General features: G+C 48.1%; 1 protein-coding gene across 2 annotated transcripts in view; it reads left to right on the top strand.

Annotated features, from left to right (window-relative positions):
* The first annotated feature begins 2,838 nt into the window (after positions 1-2,838).
* Positions 2,839-25,372, top strand: part of Foxo3 (forkhead box O3) — a 107,142-nt gene continuing 84,608 nt past the window's right edge. The window contains exons 1-2 of one of the 2 annotated variants that reach the window (XM_048353729.1): positions 2,839-3,075; positions 4,202-4,909. In XM_048353729.1, coding sequence (XP_048209686.1) covers positions 4,289-4,909 — 621 coding nt within the window. In that variant the 5' untranslated portion in view covers positions 2,839-3,075; positions 4,202-4,288. Of the gene's footprint in view, positions 3,177-4,201; positions 4,910-25,372 lie in introns of both variants that reach the window. The other variant, XM_048353730.1, reaches the window with a different exon arrangement.

Genomic DNA, 25,372 nt, shown 5'->3' with positions numbered 1-25,372 from the left:
CAAGAGTGCGGCTGACTGCCTCACTAGCATACACACATTCTTTTCACCTCTGCAGGTTTGCATTCTAATGATAATTACTTCAATTTACACAACAAGCCTATATTTTGTTTATAGCAAGATATATATATATTATATATATATATAATATATATATATATGTTTTTGGCCAGTCCTGGGCCTTGGACTCAGGGCCTGAGCACTGTCCCTGGCCTCTTCTTGCTCACTCTGCCACTTGGGCCACAGCGCCCCCTCTGGCTGTTTTCCATGTATGTGGTGCTGGGGAATCGAACAGAGCTTCATGTGTAGGAGGCAAGTACTCTTGCCACTAGGCCATACTCCCAGCCCCTATATTTTTTTTTAACTTTAAGTGTAAAGACCATTTGGATTTAAAAAAAAAATGCAATTTCCTGAGTTACCTAGGCTCTGGGCTCTAGGTGCAAAACTGAGATACCAGACCTGGGAAATACACTTAGTATGCGGGCCCCTCCCTGCCATGTTTGAAGCCACGAAGCTGAGATGCAGTCCTCCATCGCTGTCCAAGCTGCCCAGGCTGGCCATCAAATCCCAATTCGGGGCTTTTGGTGGAAGCTGGCACAGGGAGCGGCGTAACCTATCCGTAGGAAGAAAGAAGTTCAGAGAGCCCCCTTTCCGAAGACAACCCGAGGTGGCAGAGGTGTGTGCCACACACAGCTGCACGTGTGGCCTGGGCCTCTCGGAGCCAAGGCGCCCGGAGCGAGCAGGGTGCTAAGTGTCCACTCGCGGCCCGGAGATCGGCTCTGCCTCGGGGTAAGGGCGAGCAGGCCGCTTTGTTCCCAGCCTAGGAAGGCGGGGAGCCCAACCCCGTGCAAGGCAGGCATCCGACCGAGCCGCGGGCGCCCGCAGCTCCACGGCGGTGCGGGCCACGCGCGAGACTCGCAGTCACGATCCCCAGGCCCGAGCTTCCCCGCGACGCTGCTGGCAGCGAGGTCGCGGCGCGGGCCCCGCTGCGTCCCTCCGCCAACGCGGGCGGCCCCACGCGCCCGCCACTCGGCCGCGCCGCCAGCCCCACATTCCATTTAAAAATAACACCCACGTGCGCTGGTAAACAAGCGCGCCGCCGCCGCCGCCGCCGGGCCGCGCGCCCCGGGCGAGCCAGCGCCGCGCGCTCCCGCCCCTACACTCCCCCACCACCCCTCCCCCCGCCCGCACGTGTCGGCCGGCTCCGCCCGCGCGGCCTGGCGCGGCCCAGGCCCCGCCCCCGGCTCCCCCCCCCCCCCACCGCGGGCCCGGGGCCCAACAGTCCGCGGCGCGGCGCTCCCCCGAGCGCTAAGTTTCCTACCCGACTCCTGCTCGCCGCGACCCGGTGTGCCGCCCCGGTCCGCTCCCGGCCTCCCCTCCCTCGTCCTCTCACGTCCCCCCTTTCCAGTCCTCCGGCCTCGGCGCGCTGACGGCCTCCGGGCGCACCCTCTTCCTCCGTGCCTCCCTCCCCTTCTGCCTTCGGATTTTACTCGATTGTTTATTATTTGCTGGGGGGAGGGGTCGGAGAGGGGCGTCCGGGGCCTGGAGACTGGCGGCCGCGGCCAGTCAGCGCGCGGCGTGGCTTGACGAGTGAGCGGCGCAGCGAATGGCGACGCGGCGCAGCGCTCCGGGGTCACGCGCGTGTGGAGACAATGACATCATCTGTTTGTACGCGTCGAACTAGCTTGGTGCAGGGGGGCGGGGCCTGGCGTCACTTGAGTGACGGGCCCGGCGCAAAGCCCGGAGCCCGGAATTCGCCGAGTGGGCGGGCGCCTGGTGTACGCTCGGCTGTTGGACGTTTTCCGTGTCTGGAGTTGTTGCGGAGCCCATTTCTAGACTAAAATATCTTCAGTGGCTTGCGAGGATTTTTATTTAAAAAAAAAAGACACTCATGAACCAAAGTGGGTAGGCTTTGGGTGTGCATGTGGCCTGCAATCTTTTCGTAAGGCACCGGTGTACGACTTGGAGACGCAGCGGGTTTAGGACTTGGGAAGACAGGCGGTCTTTTAATACCCACAGGCACAGCGCTTCCCCCAAAAGTCGGCTCCTTGCAGCGGCGTGGCTGTCATCTTCAAAGGAGGGTGGGATTGTTTTCCACTTCCAACATTCGGACTCTGCTCTTGCCGAGTCCTGCGCCCTTTTCCTGTCGAGTTAGTTACACTTCTTCCCGGTTTGGTAGGAGTCCATGAAAAAGTGAGACACAACTGTGATCCGCTCGGGGGCTCCGTGTGCACCTTTCGTAGCCTGATCCAATCTGAGGGCATCGGCTTATCGAAGTCCTGCAGGTATCAACATCGTCGCGGGTCAGTATTTCCACGCCGAGTTAACGTTTGCCATCTGAGGTCAGCATCTTATCTCGAGTGTTACCTGGTGTTGGGTTCTAATGGGGAATCAGATACCCGGGCGGGCCCAGAGCCCGGCGGGCAGTGGCGCAGGCCAGGGACGCCCCCCCACCCCACCCCGCTGCCAGGTGCCCGGCCCGGAGGAGGAGAGGCCACACGATTGCACTCCGTGGGGACGATCGGCACTCAGGGATCCTCCCTCCCTCCGGCTCCCAGGTCTGCACCGCGCTGGGTCGTCATTGAGGCTCGGCGGGGGGGTGGGGGGGGGAGAGAAGGATCCCAGCCCGGAGCGCTGCAGGAACCCGCCGAGCCCCGGCCCGCAGCAGCGCGCCCGCCCGCCCGGACACCCACGCCCCGCAGCCCCGCGGAGCCGAGCCGCGCAGGCGCGCGCCAGCACACACGCGCACTCACCCTCGCACGCACACCAGCACCCCCGGCCCCCGCCCCAGCCCTCCCCCTGGGCGGGGACCCGCCCGCCCGCCGTCAGCCTAGGTTGAGGCTCCCTGCGTGTGTCTATAACTTTGTGCTGCTGCCGCGGCCGCCCAGCTCGTGGAAGGGAGGAGGAGGAATGTGGAAGGCGGCGGCGCGCAGGCTGACAGGCGGTTCCTCGGGCGGGCTGCAGCGGCGGCCGAAGCGCCTCTCCTTCGCCGGGGTTGCGCACCCCCTCCTCGCCGTGCCCCGCGCCCGCGCGGGGTTCTCCGTCCTCCCGCCTCGTCCCTGAAGGGAAAGAACCGAGGTAGGCGCCGGAGCGGCGCAGCGAGGCGGCCGCCTTCCCGGTGACTCCGGATCTGCTTCCGTGCGGGGCCAGGCGCTTCCCTTTCCCCTCCCCGCGCCTCGGTGCGCGCGCCCCTCTCCTCTCCCGCTAGTGCTTTTAAAGGACTTGAGGGAAGAGGGGGAACTGTCAAGATGGCAGCAGTGGGAGCCAGGAGGTGATGAGCGTGCAGGTCCGGGTTTTCTGGCAGCCCGGGCGACTTGGCGCTGCCCGACCTGTTGGAAGATTTACGTTCCGACTTGCTCCCCCTCCGGCTCCCCGTGCCCGACCCGGGAGGGGCGGGGGGCCCCGCGCCCGCGGGGAACCGAGCCGCCTGGCCCCCCACCCCCGTGGCCTCCGCTGCGGGGCTCAGCCCTCCCGCCAGCTGCCCGCCAGGCTGCGGGGCTCCCTTCCCAGCTCTCTCGCTCTCTCTTTTGGAAGTGGTCGGGGCCGCTCTGCGCCCCGTCTCCGTCCGCCCTCCACGTCCTCCACGAAGGGGGGGGGGCGGGGAGGGAGGGCCCGGGAGACTCTCGCGCCATCTCTGGGGCTCGGGCCACGGGGCTGGGAGGAGTCGTCCCGGGGACCGCGGAGGCGGCGGGGCTGCGGGAGGGGAGCCGCCGAGCGGGAGACGCCACCGACTCGGGCGGCGGGCGCCGCGGGACGTACTTGAGCGGGGCCCGAGCGAAACATAAACAAACGCACGCACGCCCCACCGAGCCGACCGCAGCGGGGCTCCGCCAGTCCCGGCCGCTGCCCACTTGGAAGGCGCGGCCGGCCCTCCCCCGCCCCTCCTTCCCGCCCTCCCCCCGACCCCCCCCCCTCGCGTCGGGGACACCCGCGGCCCGGGCCGTGGCGGCGGGCGGGCGGGGGAGGGGGCTGCCCCGTGCGCGCCCGGCGATTCGCTCGCGCCTCCCCCCCGCGGCCTGGCCCCGGGGGCGGCGTCGGCGGCGCCAGGTTCGCGGGACGCACTTCCCCAGGTCTGCCGGCCGGCCTGCCTGCCTGCGGGTGCCCGGGCTCCGGGGAGCGGGGAGGCAGCGGGGCGAGGACTCGCCCCGGGAGTGGGCTCCGACCCGACCTAACCAACTCTCCTCCTCTCTCTCCGCGCTTCCAGCGGCGCCCCGGAGCTGCAGCCTTCGCGGCGCCCCCGACCCTCCCCGCCGCACCCCGCCCCGGCGCGAGCGGCCGGCCGGCGGCGAAGATGGCAGAGGGACCGGCCTCCCCCCCGGTCCCGCTGTCTCCCCTCGAAGTGGAGCTGGACCCCGAGTTCGAGCCTCAGAGCCGCCCGCGCTCCTGTACGTGGCCGCTGCAGAGGCCGGAGCTCCAGGCGAGTCCGGCCAAGCCCTCGGGGGAGACGGCCGCCGACTCCATGATCCCGGAGGAGGACGACGACGAAGACGACGAGGACAGTGGCGGCCGAGCCGGCTCGGCCATGGCGATCGGCGGCGGCGGGAGCAGCGCGTTGGGCTCCGGGCTGCTCCTGGAGGATTCGGCCCGGCTGCTGGCTCCCGGAGGGCAGGACCTGGGCTCCGGGCCGGCTCCCGCGGCGGGCGCGCCGAGCGGGGGCCCGCAGACGCCTCTGCAGCCCCAGCAGCCCCTGCCACCGCCGCAGCCCGGGGCGGCCGGGGGCTCCGGGCAGGCGAGGAAATGCTCCTCGCGGCGGAACGCCTGGGGGAATCTGTCCTACGCCGACCTGATCACCCGAGCCATCGAGAGCTCCCCGGACAAACGGCTCACGCTGTCCCAGATCTACGAGTGGATGGTGCGCTGCGTGCCCTACTTCAAGGATAAGGGCGACAGCAACAGCTCTGCTGGCTGGAAGGTTCGTACCCACCTGGGGCTGGCGGCCGGTCGGGCCGGGCTTCCTGCGCAGCGCCAGACGCGCCTTCGGATCCCACGGACCCAGCGCAGCCGCAGGCGTCGGGGAAGGGTTAGCAGAGGAGGCTCAGCTGTGTGGTTTGGGGAGGGGGTTTCTTTCATTCCACGGGGAGGAGAGTTTGGGGGAGGGTATCCCACCCCCCACGCCCCGGAAACCTTGGGCGTGACCAGGTAAGGAGGGGGTGAACCCGCGACACTTAGGAGGGAAGGGCAGCTGGAGTGCCTTTGCTGGATTACCAGGATAGCTGGAAGGAGGTAGGTCCCAAGCCAACTTTGAAATAGATCTCTAGACGCCGGTGCCAGGAGGACTCTGTACCTGGAGCGGAGGAGGAGGGAGCGCGGAGGATGTTTGGGGCTCCGTGCCTTGAGGAAGAATTGGAATTAGGGTTTCCAGCTGGTCTCAATGAGAGAGAACCTTTCACTTCGGGGCTTTGGCGTTAACCCTCTCGCAGACGCTTTGATCCCGTTATCAGGCGCAAGGATTCCAACCCTTTTCCTGGTCAGTCCCCATGCCTTTCTGGTGCTTAAACACTCCTCAGAGACGTTGCTGCAGTGAGTGAGCCTGCCCCTTGGGCAGCCTCCGAAGTGTGGCGTCCCTAGAATGGTCCATTTTGCCACTTAACAGACTGGCTACACCTGCTGCTCCTGTAGAGGCCTGGGTTCTGGCGCAGTGTGAGGCAGGTGTCAGGTGTGGGGGACTGTGGGCCTGCCCTGCAGCTAGGCAGTTGGGAGCAAGGTTTGTTAATCAGGGCTGGGTCAGGCCATAAAGGCTTCCACCTATACCCGAACCTGAAGAGAGAGGCTCTACTCTTCCTTTTCAGCCTCCTGGGGGCACGGGACTTGTGGTGGGGAGAAGTGTGGAGAGGCCTATGACATAATGACTTCCTGCAGTTGGGCATCCGAAGAGATTAACTCCTGCCCCTGCTGGGCTGCTGATAGCCTGGGCTCCACTCGCTCTTTTGGGGAACCTCGCAGGCACTCCTCCCTTCCCTCCACCCCCCCCCCCATATGAATATGTCCCAACTGCTGGAGGAAAGTCCAGCATAGGTGGAGATACACATCACTTATCAATTACTTGTATTTGCAACTTAGGTTTTCTTTTTTCTTTTCCTTTTTGTTAATTGCTTCCTTCCTGTCCCCCTCTTCAGTTCCCTTCAGGAGCCTTATGTCTTCATTGGTTCCAGGTTTCCTAGGTGTATGAAATAAGAACAGTTTCATTTAAGGAAAGAACTGGATAGAAGCACTGGAGATGAGCCTGTATATGAATAAACTAAGGAAGTTAGAGTAGGCAACATTTTAATTTGTTTTTAGAAACATTTTGCAAACGAAGTGCCTATTTTTTTAAATGCGTAATATAGAAGAGGCTTTGTTTAGATATTTTGAAAGCAAAATTATGTACTTTGATACTATTCCACACTCTCACTAAGAGAAGTTACAGATAGTGGCATTATGAATCATATATTTGATCTAAAAGCCACTTGTGTGATCCGAGGCCTCATTATATAGAGTTACTCTGTTTCAACTTATTGCTAATGTTATAGCCATTAAAACTAGGTTTGCCAGAAAGAAAAAGATTTTAAAACTTAGAGAGGGATATCAAAATATACAAACAAAACGAGGCTTCCAAGTAAGGGTTAATGTCAGAGTACAAACTCAAGAAGGGGGAGCTAACTATGTAGAATTGGAGAAAAGGGACAGCATATATTTCGTGGTTGTTTTTACATTAAAATATTTTTACCAATTCTATTCTGAGTATCATGTGGCAGCTAATCCTTGAAGACTAAAGGGATATAATTTAGGTTGAGTTTGTGTAAGATGACCTTCATCAAAAGATGCAGTCATGCAGGAGCTTCCAAATCTTTGATGATAGAGAAGGCCTTTTGAAATTGGGCCTGGTTTCATATTCTGATTATGACTAATAGCCAATCTTTTTGTGTTAGTGGTTTAGTGGGAGTGGAGGAAGGGGGGGGGAAGGAGAGGTCAGGAACTAATTGTGACCCACTTTCATGCATCACCGTTTAAGAGTTGATTCCCATTGTGATTAGTCATTTCGGAAGCATGCATGTTCTTTGAAACCACACTACTCACGTTCTGAGTTATGCATTAGGACTTTTAACTTCTAGAAATGTGTCTAGAATTCATGTTAACTTCTCCTAGATATGTGGGCCTACAGGGCCCACAGGGCAGGTCTAGGCCTTCTTTTGTGGCTTTTTGGGCCAGTGCATTATGGGATCTTATGACCAGAATTACCACTCTATGATCATAGAATGAAAGAATTATAAGGGAGGCCTTGGAGATTGGAATTTAGACCAGTGGTTCTCAGTCCTGTTTATGTTTTAGTGCTGGAAACTTTTTTTTTCTTTTTAAATACCAGTATCCAGAGAATCCGGCGGTGTGTGCCTTAGCATTAGTGTTTTCTTCTTCTTTTTAAGTTCCTCAGGTGATCCTAAGGTATAGTTAGGATGGAGTTTGCTGATCTGGTTTAGCCCTCCTATTAGTGAAGAAACTGATTCTTCAAGAAGTTAATGACTTTTCTAAGATCACAAAGCTAGTTAGTACAAAAGTAATTAGTAGCTTTAGTTCTAGAAGTCTTTGTTATCAGTTTTCCTTAATTTGACCTTTTAAAAAGTCATTTACTAACTAATGAGTAGTTTCTTTTCTGTAGAATTAGTTCTCTTGTCTTTTAACTTATGTCCAAAAATCTTATCCACATCAGTTTTCCTTTATTTCTCTTACAGGTGGGGAACTATAACTGTTACCAAAATCTCTGTGTACATTCTTCAGTATTAAGACCTGAAGGGGTGGTTGTCAGGTTTTGTATTCATTCTTTCAGTAATGAGTAGTTTTAAACATGTAGAGATTGCTTTCCTGAAAAGCATATTCGACCCTGGTCTAAAAACACCTTGATTATAATTTCAGCATCAGGACATGCACACGTTGTTGAAAGCTGTGTGACTAAGCCATATTTATGTCGCTGCGCAGTGCCTGTCGGCATGGTTGGTAGGAAGTATGAAGCCATACAAATGAAGAGAAAGATCCCATTTTTAACAAAAAGAGGAAGCCGGAAGCCTTTGGTCAAGGTACAGTTGTCACAGTTGTCAGACACCTACTGAGCCAGGGAGAAGCACGATGGCCACCTTACCCCTTCCTTTATCTTAGACATTAGAAGTAGAAATGGATAATCGGATGTGGTTAGAGGGGAAAAGGTTACATTTTCTTTAGTTCAGATTAGGTCTTCTTGCAGTGCACCCGTCATTGAAGTAGTGAATTCTCTCAGCTCCTCCTGCCTTGGGGACCTCTTACTCCCTTGCACATATCCACACTTAACATTTCTTGAAGCTCAGGGCAGGATCATACTAGGCAGCCTGGAGTTTCTGGGGAGTATATGTGAAGACTTCTGCTGCTACTGCAGAGGTCGGTTCTTTTACAAGGCTGAGCCTCCCTTCCCGAGAAAATTTGTGTTCTTGCCAAAGTAAAAAGATGAGGACTAGCTTGCCCTAAAATACTTTTGTGTGCTTACTGTTCTTATTCTAGAGATTCTTTTTTTTTTTTAAACAAAAACAAAAACAAAAAAACAGTCCTGGGGCTTGAACTCAGGGCCTGGGTGCTGTCCCTGACCTTCTTCTACTCAAGGCCCATACTCTACCACTTGAGCCACAGCATCACGTCCGGCTTTTTCTGTGTATGTGGTACTGAGGAATCAAACCCAGGGCTTCATGCATGCAAGGCAAACACTCTACCTCTAAGCCACCTTCCCAGCCCTAGAGAGTCTTGTATCTGTTCCTTCTCATCACACTGTATTGAAAAAACATGTTTTAACTGCAACTTAGCTTTAAAATTGCAGCCATATTGCAGCCATATTGAATGTAGGAAGACCAGTAACTCACCAAAGGGTCAGTTATGGTCGTGTGTGAAGAATCTGTCTTTTGTTAGACTCATGTTGCCAAAATGTTTTGTAATTTCCTTTGGCAGCCCTGTCTTGGTCAGTGATTCTCAACTAACATTGTTCCTCTTTCTGCTGTGGCACTGCACTAGGGTGACTGACTTTCCTCTTTCTCAAAGCTGTGTCACTCACCTGTGGAGTGAAGAAATGAGACCTTCTCAACTTTAATCTGTGAGCCCCACGTAGCAGAGAGATTCCTCAAAAAAGGAGCTAAGTGTGTGTTTTATATGTTTATCTCCTTCTTAGAAAATGAAGTGAAACTATAGCAGACATATTTTTAGGAAGGTTCTATTTTGAGGAAATGACACCATAGAAGACATCTTGAAGTTAAACTTTTTAGTATCTACCAGCTTTTTTTTTTTTTTTGAAAATTGATGGAGAGACTTTGTTTACTGAAAAGTCATTTTCTTGTAACAGAGAAATCCTTAGCAGATACTATCTGTACCAAGTCCTTAGTGATAGTGCAAAGACTTGAATTCCAGATTTCTAGGCTGGAAAGAGTGAACTTTATTTTGCTTTCCTATCCATTAATCTTGCCTGTGGGAACAAACACGATCCCATTCTTGACTCCTCAATTCTCTCCTTTGTCTACATCACAAATTGAGGGGTCCCAAGGAGTCACTTTGCCTTTGTGCTGTGTGTTAGAAACACATAATCAGGTATGTTAGTATTGGTGGCTATTACAGCTGGTGTATGGTAAACAAACATGATATGGCAGAAATAAAACCTTTTTTGCCTATCTGCATCATACTCCATTCATTCAGCAAATATTTATCAGAGGCATACTGCGTGCAGGGCATTCTGCCAGACCTCTGCGTTACCAACCCAACGGATGGTACCTTGTGTATAGTAGTAGCACCAGGGAGATACGGTTCCGATTCACAGGGATTCTCGCTCTGTAGGGGAGTGACAGACAACATTCAAGGCTCTGCTTCATGAGCGTGTCATTGTTGTCCATTCTCTCTGTCATCTGTACTTCTGCATTCCTCAAAATTACGGGCAAATGGCAGAGTTGCTATTGGGTAAAGCTTGGAGTTGGCGTTTAGCTCTCTGCAGGTTGTTTTGAGTTTACTATGGAAGTTTCAAGGCCACTACAACATGAATCCGTTGGAGAAAATCTTGAATGTGGCCATAGACTGATGTGGGATCCCCAATTCTGTCTCCCAGGACTTGGTTACAGGCCTGGCTTCCCTCTGAGTGGATTTGCCACCCTGATAGAGTGACTCGTAAGCCTTGCCTAGTGTTTAAAGTTCAGAGCCAAAAGATCTTAAAGATCACCTGTCTACTTCACTTTCCAGGTGAAGCCCACCCTGAGCGACTGGCTCGGGGTCTCACAGCTAGGAGGGGTAGGTTGAGAGGATGCCCACTGGAGCTCAGGCCACCTTTGTTCTGTAGCGTCTGCTGCTCACCGCTGTGGTTTCACAGCAGTTTGTGGCTGTGTAGTTTGCCTCCAGTTCTGCAGGCTCTTACTTCATTTGTTTTCTGTGCCTCCTCCTCCCTGGCGGACTCTCATTAGAGTGGATTTGCTGCTCTTTAGTGCATTCTCCATCAGCATTCTCGGCTCACTTTGCTGAAAGGCCGTCTCACTGACTCTGCCCCGCCCATTCCATGATTCTCGTGTCTTCTTTTTTAAATATATTCTACGGACTCTTGCATTGTCCCAAGTACAATGTAAGAACCAAGCGTATACGTATTTGTGACATATGGAGCTGCCTTTTAGACCATCATGTTCTTGGCCCATAAAGATGGACTTTTTCTAGGAATCTAACAGAAAGGGATTTCTGAGAGTTAGGAGTGAGCTGCTGCCATAGATAGAGTTTTGGGTATTTGCAGCAGTGAATATATTAGAACCTTAGACCTGTTTGTACTGATGTTGATTTGGATGCTTTGCCATCTGTAGAGTTTCTTACAGTGCCTTATTAACAAGGATGAAAGTGCCTGGAAAATTCACCCCAGAAACAGAGGGAAACCAGATCTTGAGATAACCTTTCATGATGAGAGAGATGAAATCAAAGTTTTCCCTTTGCCTGTGCACCCTACTTTCTGCCACATCTATACCCACTGTCTGGAAATTGCCAACACTGTTGGGAAATTGCTAAAGAATCACTCTCCAAGTTTACTAATCTTCTCTTATGGGAGCAGAGTTGTTAGGTAACTCATAATGTTCTTCACTTTTAGGTACACATGTTTCAGATTTACTTGTAGTTTATATCCATTAACTGGGAGATTCATTACCTGTGAATGGAAAAGAAGGTAGCAAGCAGTTGGTGAGATGAAGCATTTTAGTGTCAGCAGCTTCTCTGAGTTTTGTGAATAAGGTTGGGCTGGTGATTCTGACAGAAGACTTCAGTTCTGATTGCATAACCACCAGCAGTCTGGGTATCTTTAAGCATTTTATTCTTGACCAAATCACTTTCATTGTCTGGTGTCTCAGTTTCTCCAGTAGGAAAAAGAAGCAGACAGCAGGCATCTGTAGAGGGTAGTGGTGACTAGATCTCTGTCCTGGTGGAACACAAATGACTGGAGTGTGTTGAATGCCAGGCTTTTCAAAAGTGCGCACGTCCCACTTCTCCTGGGTTGTTTTGAAGTTCTAATCTTGAGACTTTCTGGGCAGTTCCTTAGTGATTTAAGGGATATAACATTACAAAGTGAAACAGACTAACTTCTCTGACAGGCTGTGGTCCTAGCAGTTCTACTCCTGGGTCATTGATTGTGATGACGCCGTCAGGCTCTTCGTTCCTGAGGGCCCGGATGTGGCCTGCCCCTGCAGTGGAGAGTGGGAGCAGAGCAAAGAAGGCGTGAGGCACATTCTTAGGGAGCAGGGTTGAGGCAGGAGGTGGCCTCTCTCCAAACTAAACACAGGCCCTTGCTTCCCGCTGGAGGGAACTGGAATAAAGGCAACGGAGATGTCTTTGGCAGTTTTTAGTATGTTTTTGGATTTCTTATTTATTTCTTTGAACACTTGTGTGCGTGTGTAAGCTACATGTATCTCCTTGTATTTTGGATATGCAGTGAAAGTAATTCAGCTCTTGAAGCCATTGGAAATTCACTTTAACATTGGAGCCAGCAGAGGGAGTACACACGTCTGCATAGGCTGACTTCAAATAGTTTTTTCCTCTGTAAAGCTAAAATTAAAAAAAAAATATGATTAAAGGAAAAAAGAACTCTGATATATTGTGCTTCCATGGAAGGTAATTGTCATCCCTGCAGTTTGTGATGGAGATTAAAGACATAAAATAACTTTTGAAAAGGAGTCTTGGTTTTCTAAAACTCATGACGCACTTCTCATGTCAAAATAGTTAAATGAGAACACCCCCCTAAAAGAAAGTGCCTTTTCATCTTTTGGTTACTATACTCCTAGTAGCCTATATATGAATGTTCAGCAGTGTTTGGGTCAGTAAAATGTTCTGTTTTAGTGTTATTTTGATTATGACACTTTTGGTATCTTTCAAGTTTATATAGTTTGAGTGGGAAGAGGGCAGGAACGCTATTTTCACGTCAGATTTAGTGGTCATAGATCTACTGGAGGCTTCTGTACGGCAGTAATTGGTAGTCTCCACCCACTTTTATTTGGATGTTGTTAGTTTATTTTGATTGGGCAGTTGTAGTGGGCCGAATCGTCCCACTCCAAAATTCACATCTATCTGGACCCTCAGAATGTGACCTTATCTGGAAATAGGGTTTTTCTAGAAGTAGGTAGTTAAGATAAGGTTGTATTAGATTAAGGGAGCCCTAAATACAATGACTGGTGCCTTTAAAAGAAGAGGATGGGACACACGGAGAGACCTAGAGAATGCCATGTGGAGTGAAGGCAAAGATGAGAGAGATGTGGTCACAAAGTAGGGATTGAGCCAGGGCAGTTCCCAGTACAGAGCTAGGAAGAGGCAGGTGACGATCTCGCCCTTCAGAAGATGAGCCGTGTCCCATTCATGATCGTGGCTCTAATCCAGAAGCTCTCTGCTATCACCTCACCTCACAGTGTTCTGTGCTCAGTTGAAGGTTTTTTGGTGTGGGTGTGAGTGTGCGCATGTGTGCTTGCACGTACATGCATGCATGTGCCAATGCAGTGCCAGAGCTCTGTCTCTAGGCTTTTTTGCTTAAGGCTGGCACTCTACCACTTGAGCCACAGCTCTACTTCTGGTTCTTTGGTGATTAATTGGAGATAGAGTCTCAGGAACTTTCTTGTCTGGGATTCTTAGATCTCAGACTTTTGAATGGCTAGGATAATAGGTAAGAGCTACAGGTACCCAGCTCGGTTCAAGTTGTATAAGGTTCCAACACCTTAAGCTTCAGGTTCATGTCCCTCTGTTAAAAACCCAGCTGTCCAGGCAAAGCATACAGCACAGACTAGTTCTTAGAAACAACAGATATTTTCTGGAACCTAGTAGGTGTTTGGCTTGAAATGCTCATACATATTTAAGAATCAGAACTACATCTGTTCTTATATTGCATAATGGTATTTTTGGATTAGATTGGAAACACAGTTTGGTTTTCACAATACAAAGTCTACAGAAGACATTCTCAGGCTTAGTTATTCATAGTTACAATAATGTTGAAAATAATGGTACCTGTGATTTATTGAGCAAATACTACCTGCTAAGTCCTCAGCTATGTTTTTTTATTTGTAATATTTTACAAGATAGGCATTTAAATAGTTCAGAGAGGTGAAAGTTACTTGCTTGAGATTCAAACCTAGGTCTGGACTCTGGAACTCTTGTCTTTTCTTTAAGTTCTCCAATCCCCTGGATTGTGGGTGGGATGGGAAAGGCAATTAAAAAAAAAAAGCTGCCATTTGAAAAGCTTACACTTTACATATATTACCATCAGTTCTCACATTAATCCTATAGAATATGTCTTGATGCTTATCTTCAGTGTTGTGGCTAACTCAGGGCAAATAATGCATCTCTGTGTACTGGTTGGGACCATGGTTTAGGCTCCTTCCAATGTGTGGATGTATAGTAGTACATAGGCCTTCTGTGGGGGGGCCAGGGATTCTACCTGAGGGAATGAGTTCTGCTTGAAACCTATTGGTTTGGATATTCTCATTTCTCTTTGGTCACTATCATGTGTATGAGGTTTATTGTGGGTCAGATGCAGGGTGTACTATTTAGAATTAATAGAGTGATGCATATTGTGGAAAAAATCCTTTGGGGAGGTTGCTCGTCTCTGAGCAACTATAGGACAGCTGTGCTTCTGCAGGCTTCAAGCAGGTCAATGAATAGAGATGCAACACTGAGAAAAGTGGGTTTCAGGAAAACTCCACACTTACAGGTTTCTGGCAGAAGCTTGGCTGTCAAATCAGATCTCATAATTAAAGGTATTAAAAATATTTTCTAAGGTGGTTGACTCTTCAGTGCAGTTATTAGCAGTCTTAAAGGCAGGCTGCCAAGACAGAAACAGAAAATGTCATATAATGTAAGTTGCTGGCCAGGTTCAAGTATTTATCTCTACTGAAGAACCTACCACTTTGTCTTCAAGGTGAAAATCTCTGTGAATGAATCCCCCTTACCTCGGTGTTTTTAAATTTTTATTTTATTTTTTCATTTTTTTTGGCCAGTCCTGGGCCTTGGACTCAGGGCCTGAGCACTGGTCCCTGGCTTCTTCCCGCTCAAGGCTAGCACTCTGCCACTTGAGCCACAGCGCCGCTTCTGGCCATTTTCTGTATATGTGGTGCTGGGGAATCGAACCCAGGGCCTCGTGTATCCGAGGCAGGCACTCTTGCCACTAGGCCATATCCCCAGCCCTTATTTTTTCATTTGTCATGGGGCTTGAACTTGATGGTTGGGGCGCTACCCCTAAGCTCTTTTGCTCAAGGCTAGCACTCTGCCACTTTGAGCCACAGTGCCACTTCTGGTTTTCTGGTGGTTACATGGAGATAAGAGTCTCACAAACTTTTCTGCCCAGGCTGGCTTTGGACTGCAGTCCTTAGATCTCAGCCTCCTGAGTAGCAAGGATTGCAGGTGTGAGCTACTCGTGCCTGGCTTAAATGGTGGTTTTAATTGCCCACAGGAATGCATTTGACAGTTGTCCTAAGATAAAACATCGCTAGCAAAATATGGAGCATTCCATGTTGTTCTGTGTGGATTGGAAGTAAATTTCAGAACCCTTGGTTTCATAGTGAAGTTAGGTAAGTAGTGTCTAGACAGTGGCAGAGGACAGACTGAAGCCCCGTGATAAGTCTGAGCAGGCCAGAAGGTTCTGCCTGATAAGCCGGTGTGCATGTGGAAATGGTAGGAGGGGAGAGTGGAGATAGCTGGGGGCAGTGCCTACGGTAGCCTTTTAAAAGAAGGTACAACTCTGGGTGTAAACCTGATGTTTAAAGAGGGCATACAATTACACCCATTGGCGCTTATTGTCTCCTACCATATGAGAAAGATCACATTCCGGCCCTGGGGGCACAGCCCAGAGAAGGAGCACGTGCCTAGCATGTGCCAGGCTCTGGCGCCTCTAGCCAGTGCGAAGGTAGAGATAGGGAGATCAAGAGGATAGTTAAGGCATAAACTGAGATGTTTCAAATCTCAAACCTGCTTGGTTTCCTAAATTGTCTCAATAGTTGACTTTTTGTTGTTGTTGGTCATAGGGTCTCAACCTGGGACCTCTCAGACTTTCCTACCCAGACTGGCTTTGAGCCGCGATTCTCAGACCTCAGCCTCCCGAGTAGCTAGGATTGTAGGCATGAGGCACTAGTGCCTGGCTTAATAGTTGAGTTTGAAGATGGTACCATTTTAAAATGACATATCTAAGATAATTGCCTTAGTTCCAGATTTCACAGTAAGCTTCCTGCTTATCTTCCTCTCCTTTTTTTTGTGCTTTCATTTTATTTAATATATGAAAAAATTAATTTTCTGTACTGTAAGATTTTATAATTTTTTTTTTTAGGTTTTATAGTATTGCTGTTGGTCTTCTAGGGTTTTTACCCTTTTCAGAGCTGTTCTGGGGATTCTGGCCAACATTATTTTCAAATCAAAGACTGTCTAAATCCTTTATGTTTTTGCATCCAAGTCTGCATTGAGTCCTCCCCCTTCCCCATTCCATTCATTTGTTAGCATGACAAGGGACTCAGCTCAGTTTACCTGCTGTTTTTCAGTCCCATTACCAACATTAATTTGCCATGTACAGATATACCTGTTATTTAAAGAAATAGTTATCTACAGAGTAAAATTTTACGCAACATAACTTTTAAGTAAATACTGACATTCTCAGGTCTGGCATTCCTCTAAAATTTTTTTAGGGTAATAATGATCAGTTAGACCAAGTTATTATTTATGTAACCTCAAGAGACAAGCTTGGAGACGATATGAAAATGTCAATGCCTGATCATTTGAAATTCTCTTCAAGCTCTTATCAAGAGGTGTGTGTGTGTGTGTGTGTGTGTGTGTGTGTGTGTGTGTGTGTGTGTTGTGTTGGCTTTAGCACACTTGAGCTCTTAAGCTTGGGGTAGATAACTTCCTAGGTGAGCTAGTATACTGTTTCTTGAAATTAGTGTCCTAGATCAGGCCTTCTATCTCCAACCCTATCCAATAAAGGTAAGCTTAGAGCCTCCTGTTAGAATAGGTGCATGTCCTCTGCTGAACTGAGTGATGTAAATCAGTCCTGGTTAGTCTCCTCCCTTTCCAAGAACAATCCTTATTTCAGACCAGAAGTCTAGATTATTCCAGCCATATTTTAGGCTCTATCACACTTGACCTTCATGTCATTTGCTAAGGTGAAATTTAGCACTTGACAACACAGGTGCTCTTTGGAAGAAGGCAGAGTTTATTCTGATAGTCTTATAAAATCAAAGAATACTTTGGATTAAACTGTGAGCAACCATACTGAATAAATGTGGTACTATGAATTAAACTAGGAAGGGTGTCTTGTGGTGCTAGTGGAAACTATTGTCTTTAATTTTTTTAAATTAAAAATTGTCTTTAAAATTTAAAAATCGCCAAGTGAATATTTTGAGCAAAAATTACTTCCCCTCTTCCTTTCTCCCTCCCTTTCTTCCCCTTCTCCCTCCTCTCCCTGCACCCCTCTCCCCTTTTCCCCCTCCCCCTTTTCCTTCTCCTCTTCTTTTCCTCCTTTTCTCCCCCTCCCTCCCTCTCTTTACCTCCCCCCTCTCTTTCCTTCCTTCTCTCTTCTTGTCTCTCTCTCCTTTCATCTCTCTCTCTCCCCTTTCCCTCCTTTTCCCTGTGACAGAGCTTGAACCCAAGGCTTTTAACTTGTTACTTGAGACACACATTCAGCTCTTTTGGTCTCTGTCATTTTGCCTAGGTTGGCCTTGAATTTATAATATGATCTCTTGTCTCTGCTTCCTGAGTAGGTTGGATTATAGGTGTGTACCGCTGCCCTCAGGTTTTTTTTATTCGCAATTTAAAAAATACAGTTTTGTCTGCACTTACATTTTCTAATCAAATTAAAAATATTAAGTTGATGAATCTGTTTCAACAGTGGAAATATGTCTGGAATTTTATGTGCATTCTCTTGGTTTGCTCCATTGATGTGTGCAGAGATAATTTTCACCTGACATCTTTGTTACTTGGCCTCAAAGTCCTTATCCTTTCCTACTGACCACCAGTATCTGGTTCTAATTGGTTTGGTTTAGCTCTTCATTCTTCCATAAGCAGGATCATAAAGCTTTCAAAAAAAGTTTTAACCCCCCTCAACCTCCCTGAACTAGAACATGGCTCAAATGATAGAAAACTTGTTTGGCAAGCTTGAGGTTCTGAATTCAGTCCCTGGTACTGCAAAACATAAACAAATAGCTTGTTATGTCGTGTAACTGTGCTAGTCAAGAAGGAAGAAAATAAAGTGTTTCGGTTTTATTTTCCATATCATATGATTTTACAACTTTGAAAATTCCTTTGTCAGTTTTGGATGATAACTTCAGCTCCCCAGTACTCTGGGTGATGCTTTCTGTGTGTGTGCGCTGGTCCTGGGGCCTCAACTCAAGGCCTGGGCGCTGTCCCTGAGCTCTTTTGCTGAAAGCTGGCACTCTACCACTTGAGCCACAGCTCTGCTTTCTGGCTTTGGGGTGGTCAATTGGAGATAACTATCTCACAGACTTTTCTGCCTGGCCTGGCTTTGAACCATGACCCTCCTATCTCAGCCTCCTGATTAGCTAGGATTATAGGCATGAGCCATTAGTGCCAGGTTTGAGAGTTACTTTCTAAATTTCCCCTTCTTCCTGCCTCTAAAAATAGAAATAAATAAATAATTTTGCTGAGGAAGAAATTTGTTTATCATTTGGCCCCCTGACTTCAAAGTTTGTCCTTTAGATATTGTGACAACTTAAAATTCTGCCTTCAGTTTCTAGTTATTAACTTTTCTGGAAAAGAAATAATACACTTTATTATAAGTTTTCTGATTTGCCATATTCTTAAGTCTTTGGCAAATGGGGGCACCTTCATAGTGATCCAAGTTGTTTGTAATTTTTGAACCGAGATAGCCAAAGTTGGTTGAGGCCTAGATCAGCTGGAATTTCACTTGTGTTGGTTGTTCCTAGCTACTTTCCCATTCCTCTTTTTCTTTTCATACCTATTAGGCACTGTCTAAAGGGGACTCTTTTCTCTCTTCTCCTTCTTCCTGTTAATTATGTCACTGTGACTGTTCATTGATACCAATAGTTTTCAGCCCAGGCTATGTTTTGGAAGTACCCAGAGAGCTTAAAACAAAGAAAATACTGCTTAGGTTTTATTATAAAGCAGTTAGGGTAGAATCTTTAGGTGGAGTCCAGCATCAATTTCTCTCCCCTCCCCTCCCTTTTCTTCCCCTCCCCTGTCATCCCTTCCTCTGTCCTCCCTCCCCCCCTCCTTTTCTTGTTTTCCATGTAGTTAAGATCCATGGTTGAGAACCATGTTTCTAGAGAAACTAGGGAGGTTTAGTGGAAGTTGCTGAGTATGTCAGTATTGACTTTGGGGCTCGTTTCTAACTATCATGGGAAGATTACTAGGTAGAGTTTGCCCCCCTGGAAGCTCTGTATGAAAAGCACTGTTGATCTGGGAGTACAATTTGGCTTCTAAGATGAGGGTATCATTCCTTAACAAACTATATTTAACTAGGATCTCCTCCTCTCCTTTCTTTTGTATAATTGCATGTGGTTTATTTAAAGTTTCCAACTCCCACTTGTTTTTCTAGTCTCCATTGGACCCTAGTTAACTTATTTTGAAGTTTGCAGGAACTTGTAAGAAGAGATGGTACTGTTTGAAGTCATTGCATAATCTTGAAAACTGAGACATAGAAATTGACCATTCTTCCTTGGGGCAGTGTGCTCTGGTGTACTAGATATTCTACCATATTCTGATGCTTTAAGCTAATAGTTCTCAAGGTGTGGTTCCCAGGTCATCACATGGGAACACTGGAAATACAAACTCTTAGGCCTACCACAGACCTACTAAATCAGAAACTCAACCCTGGCAGTCTATGTACTAAAAAGTCCTCTGGGCATTTCAGCTGCAGGCTGATATTTCAGTACCACTCTTTTGTTAAGTTTTTTGCCTGTTCTGGGACTTGAACTCTGGGTCTGAACACTGTCCCTGGCTTCTTTTTGCTCAAGGCTAGCACTCTACCTCTTGAGCCACAGCACCACTTCTGGCTTTTTCTGTGTATGTGGTGCTGAGGAATCGAACCCAGGGCTTCATGCATGCAAGGCAAGCACTCTACCGCTAAGCCATATTCCCAGCCCCTAGTACTATCTTTTAAAGTAATTTGCTAAGTGTGTAGAAATCTTCTGGTCACAGACTAGGAGGAAAAATACCATTCTCATGCCCCTTGGCTTCAGAATCCTGACAAGAATAGGGGGAAATGAACACACATGTTGTGGTGGGATATGTTGAAACACAGCAAAGCCCTAGGTGCCCTTCCACACAGGTCCTTGTAGCATTCAACACAAGGAAAGGGTACCAACCTCCCAGATGGCAGTTATGGAAACAAAGGACCTAGTCAGGTGCAGAGGAAAAGAAGTGCTCATCCCAGGATGTGCAGTTAAAGTGCTTGTGCTTAGGTCAGATTCTGGTTGTTGTGGATCTCCCCCTTTCTTGTTTGCTTTTGGTCTTTTGGGAATGTCTCTAGTTTTAAGACTAGTACCAGACGGGAGTAGCTGCACTGACTCATCCTCAGACGGACATGGGACATGTGGGAGAAAGATAAGATTAAAACGTGCTGGGTGTAATCGCGAGTGAAGAGGAGAGTGATGCAGCTTCTGTATTCGAGTCAGAGGCAGTGAGCAGGTGACATTCATCTTGCCTCAGGATCCTAAAAGGTTCCTGACACCCCCCCTCCCAGGTGAACCCAGAGACAGATCCAAACAAGTTATTTCTGCTTGCCAGTATCATTGGGTTCTGTAGTCCATTAAGCAGGCCTCATGATCAACCATATCAGGCATAGCTGATGGCTTTAGGAATATAAATAGTGCCAAGAACAGTGGGGTTGGCCAAGACTAGAAGTTCATCTCAGGATCTCTTAGTAGCTGCTTCAGAACATTGCCTGGGATTCTTAAACACTCTTGTATGTGACACATGAAAAAACAAATTACCATGTTAGTTTGGATTACAAATTTTGCCATTAGTATATACCTTTTACCATATTCAAGGCAATATGGCTTGAGTGCTCAGCTTCCAAAAGACACTGCTCCAGGTTTTCCTCACAGGATAGTGGAAAGGACAGGCAACTTACTCTCCTGATTAGCCCGGATCCCTGGGAGGGCCATGAGGGTGAGTTTAGATGTTAGAACACCATCAGAAGGCCCACGCAGAAGGCCTCACAGTACTGAGAGGCTTGTAACCTGGGCTAGAGTTGAAGAGTCCTAAGTAGTGTGCCCTTACATTCACAGTTGGATTACAGGAAAAGCACTAGAGACTTTTAAAGATCAGAAGTCAGGTGGATACAGCTAGTGCAGAGTTTAAAGTGCTTAGGACAACAAATGTTTCTTAAAAGCTAAGTGTAGACCAGTGGCAATTGCACTTCCATTTTGGTTTTCCCAAAGTACAGCTCTCTGCCTGCATATTTGGGGTTATAAGAGTGTGTTTAGAAAGGATTTGGTTGCCGTGTACCTTGGGTGGCTCACGGCTGTGATCCTAGCTACTGAGGAAGCTGAGATCTAAGGATCTCAATTTGAAGCCAGCCAAGACAGGAAGGTCTCTGAGACCCTTATCTCTGATTTACCACCAAAAGTGGAGCTGTGGGCCAAATGGTTGAGTACTAGACTTGAGCACAAAAGCTCAGGGACATTGCCCAAGCTCTGAGTTCAAGCCTCAGGGCTATCATGCATGTGTGGACACACACACACACACACACACACACACACACACACACACACACACACACACACACACACACACACACACACACACACACACACACACACACACACACACACACACACACACACACACACACACACACACACACACACACACACACACCCAGCGCGCACACACACACACACACACCCTCCCCCCCCCCCCCCCCCCCCCCGCTTCCCTCCTCCTTCACTCCCAAACCAAACAATCAGGCTTAGGTGAAAAAACCTGCTTGGCAGCAGACTAGTAGCTTGGCTCCCAAAGCAGGGAGATGGAGTCCTTGGCTCCAGTGACCCCAGTCTGAAGATGGCAGTGGCAGACACCATCTGCCCAGCCTCACCTTCCTCCCTTTGTAGGAGGCTATAGAGGCAGCCTTTGGTTTTTGAAAAGAAGGTCTTTGTGCCGTGACTAAAACTGCAGACAGTTGTAGGTGAAATGGGCAAGTTTTTTTTTAATCTTTCTTTATTCATAAAATAAGGAGCAAAGAAAATGACATCTTGAGTCTGAGTTGAGGTGGATGGAGGTTTTGTGTACAGTCACAGCCTTGGGTTTATCCACCATTTTCATGGCTGTAACTAAAAGATCCTGTTAATTGAATACTTCTTAGCAGTGTGCCAGGTGCTGTTAAGATCCTTAATAGCTCTTCTTTCCACATGAGGGAACTGAGGTACAAAATGGTTAAGTGATTTGGCTGAGGGTACTCATTTGGCAAATGGTATGACTCTACTTTGACTAAATGAACTCCAAAGTCAATTATCCAAGCTTTGGAGATTTGGATTTTACAATACTGCCTGTCACCTCCCTGGGCTGATTTCTTTCTATCTTAGCTCTCGCTGTGGTTTAACAGAAGAGAAAGGAGAAGTTGATGTGATCTTCTCTTGGCACACAGACACATGTGCTCACCTGCTGTGGAGAGCCCATGGGAAGACCATCCTGAGCGTTAGGTTGTGGGCAAGCATTCAGATGGAACACAGAAGGCTTGTTAGACTTGCACTGTGGTGATGTATGATCCTTCTCGGGGATTGGACTCTCCAAACTGCCTGTTGTCTCCAGTCTGTGGAGATGTTAGTGATGTCCCAAGAATGGGAACTAGGTCATCATCTTTTGCAGGTTTACAAATGAGACCAAGTGGTGCTTTTACTCCAAACTGCATCTAAATTTCTTGTCATCACTTCGCTTGTGCGTGCGCTCTCTCACTTTGCTCTTTTTCTTTCTCTCCCAATCCTTTCTCCCTTTCCTCTCTGCCTTCCTCTCTTCCTCCCACACTGGGGAAATAAGTGGTCCAATTGCGTACCATAATTTGGTGAATAGCCACACGGAGCTTGGTGTCCAGTGAGGTATTTGGGCCTAGCTCTCTCCCTTTCTCTGGATCCAGGACATTGTGTACAGTGGTCCAAGAAGGTGACCACATGGGATGGTGAGCAGATGGTGAGTGATGGAAACAGGAGCAGCAGGAGGAGGCCAGTTCATGGAGAACAGATTGCTGGACTGGCAAATGAGGGTGTAGGTGCATGGGAGACAGCCCAGTAGAAATTCCTTCATAGAAGCCAGGGCTGTAGTTGTGATTATAATGAAGTATTAGGGGAAGTGGCAGGGCTTAGTGAAGTTAAGCAGTTGTGTAATTTCAAAGAACATTATCAAAGGACACATATGTACTCCCAGGTAAGTGCTGTCACTAAGGACCACATTTTATAATTAGAGTGCAAACAGAACTTGCTTCCAGTCATGATGCCTTTGAGACTGGAGGAAAGAGAACTGTTGAAGTTCTCCCCTTCTGGAAAGAAAAGGAGGAAGCAAACTTAGTTTGTGGTTTTAGCATTATAAAGAGAAAATAAGGCTTTGTTTTTCTGGAAGTGTCTTCCAAGGAGTTCAGAATTATAAATCATTTTTCTCTTTGTCAAGGTGGGAGGCGGCATTCTGTCTAAACTGGAACCCCCTCCCCCGCCCCCCGCAAAGTCCTCCGTGTCTGATAGGGCAGGAAAGAAGCAGACAAGTGCCCATGCCTTCTTTGCCCTGATTTCACCGTTCTGTGAAAAGTGATCTTCGGCTCGCTGCCAACACTTGCTTCAAGGCACATGGTTGTCTGCTATTTCTCATCTGCATGAAAAATAAAAAGTGTCTCCATTTTTTTCAGAGATTAATGAGAGAGATAAAGCCTTCTCAGTATTTTAAAATATAAGCTGCACACACTCCAAGAAAAAGTCCTCAAAACAATGTAGGCTATTTTTGGAATATTACATAAACAGAGTTTCAGCTGTAATATTGAGTTTTTTCTTTTCCTTAACCCTCACAGAATAAAGAAATCAACTTTAGAAAAAAAATTGGTTTCTACAGGCCATTTGCTTGCCACTTTAAACCAGTGTCTTCCAGCCTATGCTGAGTGAGACTCTGTGCGTTCTTGGGGGACCAGCAGGTGTTCATCAGAGCCACATTCTGGGAATCTGTGTATGTAGTTTAAGAACTAAAACGGCTTTTTCTCAGTCATAGACCACTAGCATTTTTTTTTAAATAAAAATTATCTTCTTTGCCTGAAAAACAGCTGCCCTAAGAGGCAATGAAGGAGCCATTTGTCTATTAATCCCAATCCCTTTGGTTTTGGAGTTTATCATGGAGGAGCCAGTGACTCCTCTAGAGCATGTTAACTGTGTGGTTCTTCTTTGAGAAACAATATTTAGGGCAGACGTCGTAGTTTGCTTTCTCTTGCTTGTGTGTACAGCCCTGTAGGAGACAGGAAAGCCTAGCTTGTCCTAGACAGCGGTGTGGTTGGCCAGTCCACCTTTAGCCCCCGCCACAGCCCAGGGTTAGGTGTGATTACCACATGTCACTCAGGGCCCAGACCTCTTCTCGACTATATTCCCATCCATCTTGGGCCTGTTTCCTTAACGGTTTCCCAGGATAAAGACTAAGAAGCAAATGAATACTCAACTGATGATGTAACTCCTCTGTCTCTCCTGTATCTCAAAACAGAATGCCTTGGGTATCGTCTAATTTTCCTTTTTATTTCTACCTGAGAAAATTAAGGTTCTGAGATGTGAAGGAGCTTGCCTGAAACTATATACAGATCTGTTCTTAATTCTGCATCAGTTGCCTCATGAAAATCTTTAACACCCCAGCGCATTGCCTGAGGTATGAGGACAAGATCCTTACTTTAGATACTACCACCTTATCCCTTACGGAGGAACAGGCTCTTTATTTTCCTGTGGCCACTGTGGAGTAATTCTGTGGACATGAACCTTATTGGGAAGACTTCTTCAGGTGGCTGAAATGATACCTTTGAGTCCTGTAGCCCTAGAAGAATGACTGCCTGGGAACAATCCTCTAACACAAAGTGATGGGACCTGAGTTTCTAAGTGGTCCTAACTTTCAGGTCTGTGATTTTGGGAAATAATCACTGCATGTAATATGTAAGAATTAGTTCCTTTGTGCCAGAGGAGTGGGCATAGTTAGTTGGATCAATAGCTTTAATTGGCAGCTGTTTGTTGCCAGGGAAAATTGCAGTTCTGCCAGTCTGAATACTGAGTAGTCCATAATAGTAAAACATTGTTTGGTAGACTTGGGTATCTTTTGTAGCGAATTAGTCCTCTGTGCAACTTTCTGTGATAAAGTCTGATATTGCTAACCTCTTCCTAACTACTTTTTTGGCAGTCTTTGGCATGAGAAATTTCTTTTACTTTCACCCTGAGAACAAAATTGCTACTTATAGTCACTTTTAATCCTACCAGGAGATACTGGTGTCAGTAATGACTTTTGAAAGGTTTGTGGCAAGTAAGATTCCTAATGTTGTGGTGAATTAATCTGTGCATGCTCTAAAGGTAAAATAAAACAAGAAGCTAGGTGCTGGCTTGTGTTTATAATCCTTGCACGAGGGTGTCCCCAGCAGGACCATTGTGAGTTCGAGGCCAGCCTGGAACATCGCAACACTGTGCTCCAAAAAAGAAAACCAGAAAATGGAATGTTAACTATTTTGAATAGAGATTTGTTAGTCACACAGATGGCGAATGTTCCGGTACCCCAGCAGCGGGCTGGTGGCATTGGTGTTGGCTTGTTCAGCCTGAGCCAGGTCCAGGCCTAAAGCCAAGGGAAAACGTATGTATGTCCAGGGCTCACTTGACTTGGTCGTGGGTGTAGGACGTGAGATGTGCCGCTGGGGCACAGCCATGATGATCCATCTGTTTTCATTCAGCGA

This window comes from Perognathus longimembris, chromosome 9, assembly GCF_023159225.1.
Source record: "Perognathus longimembris pacificus isolate PPM17 chromosome 9, ASM2315922v1, whole genome shotgun sequence".
NCBI lineage: Eukaryota > Metazoa > Chordata > Mammalia > Rodentia > Heteromyidae > Perognathus > Perognathus longimembris.
This window is presented reverse-complemented; position numbering and strand designations above follow the sequence as displayed.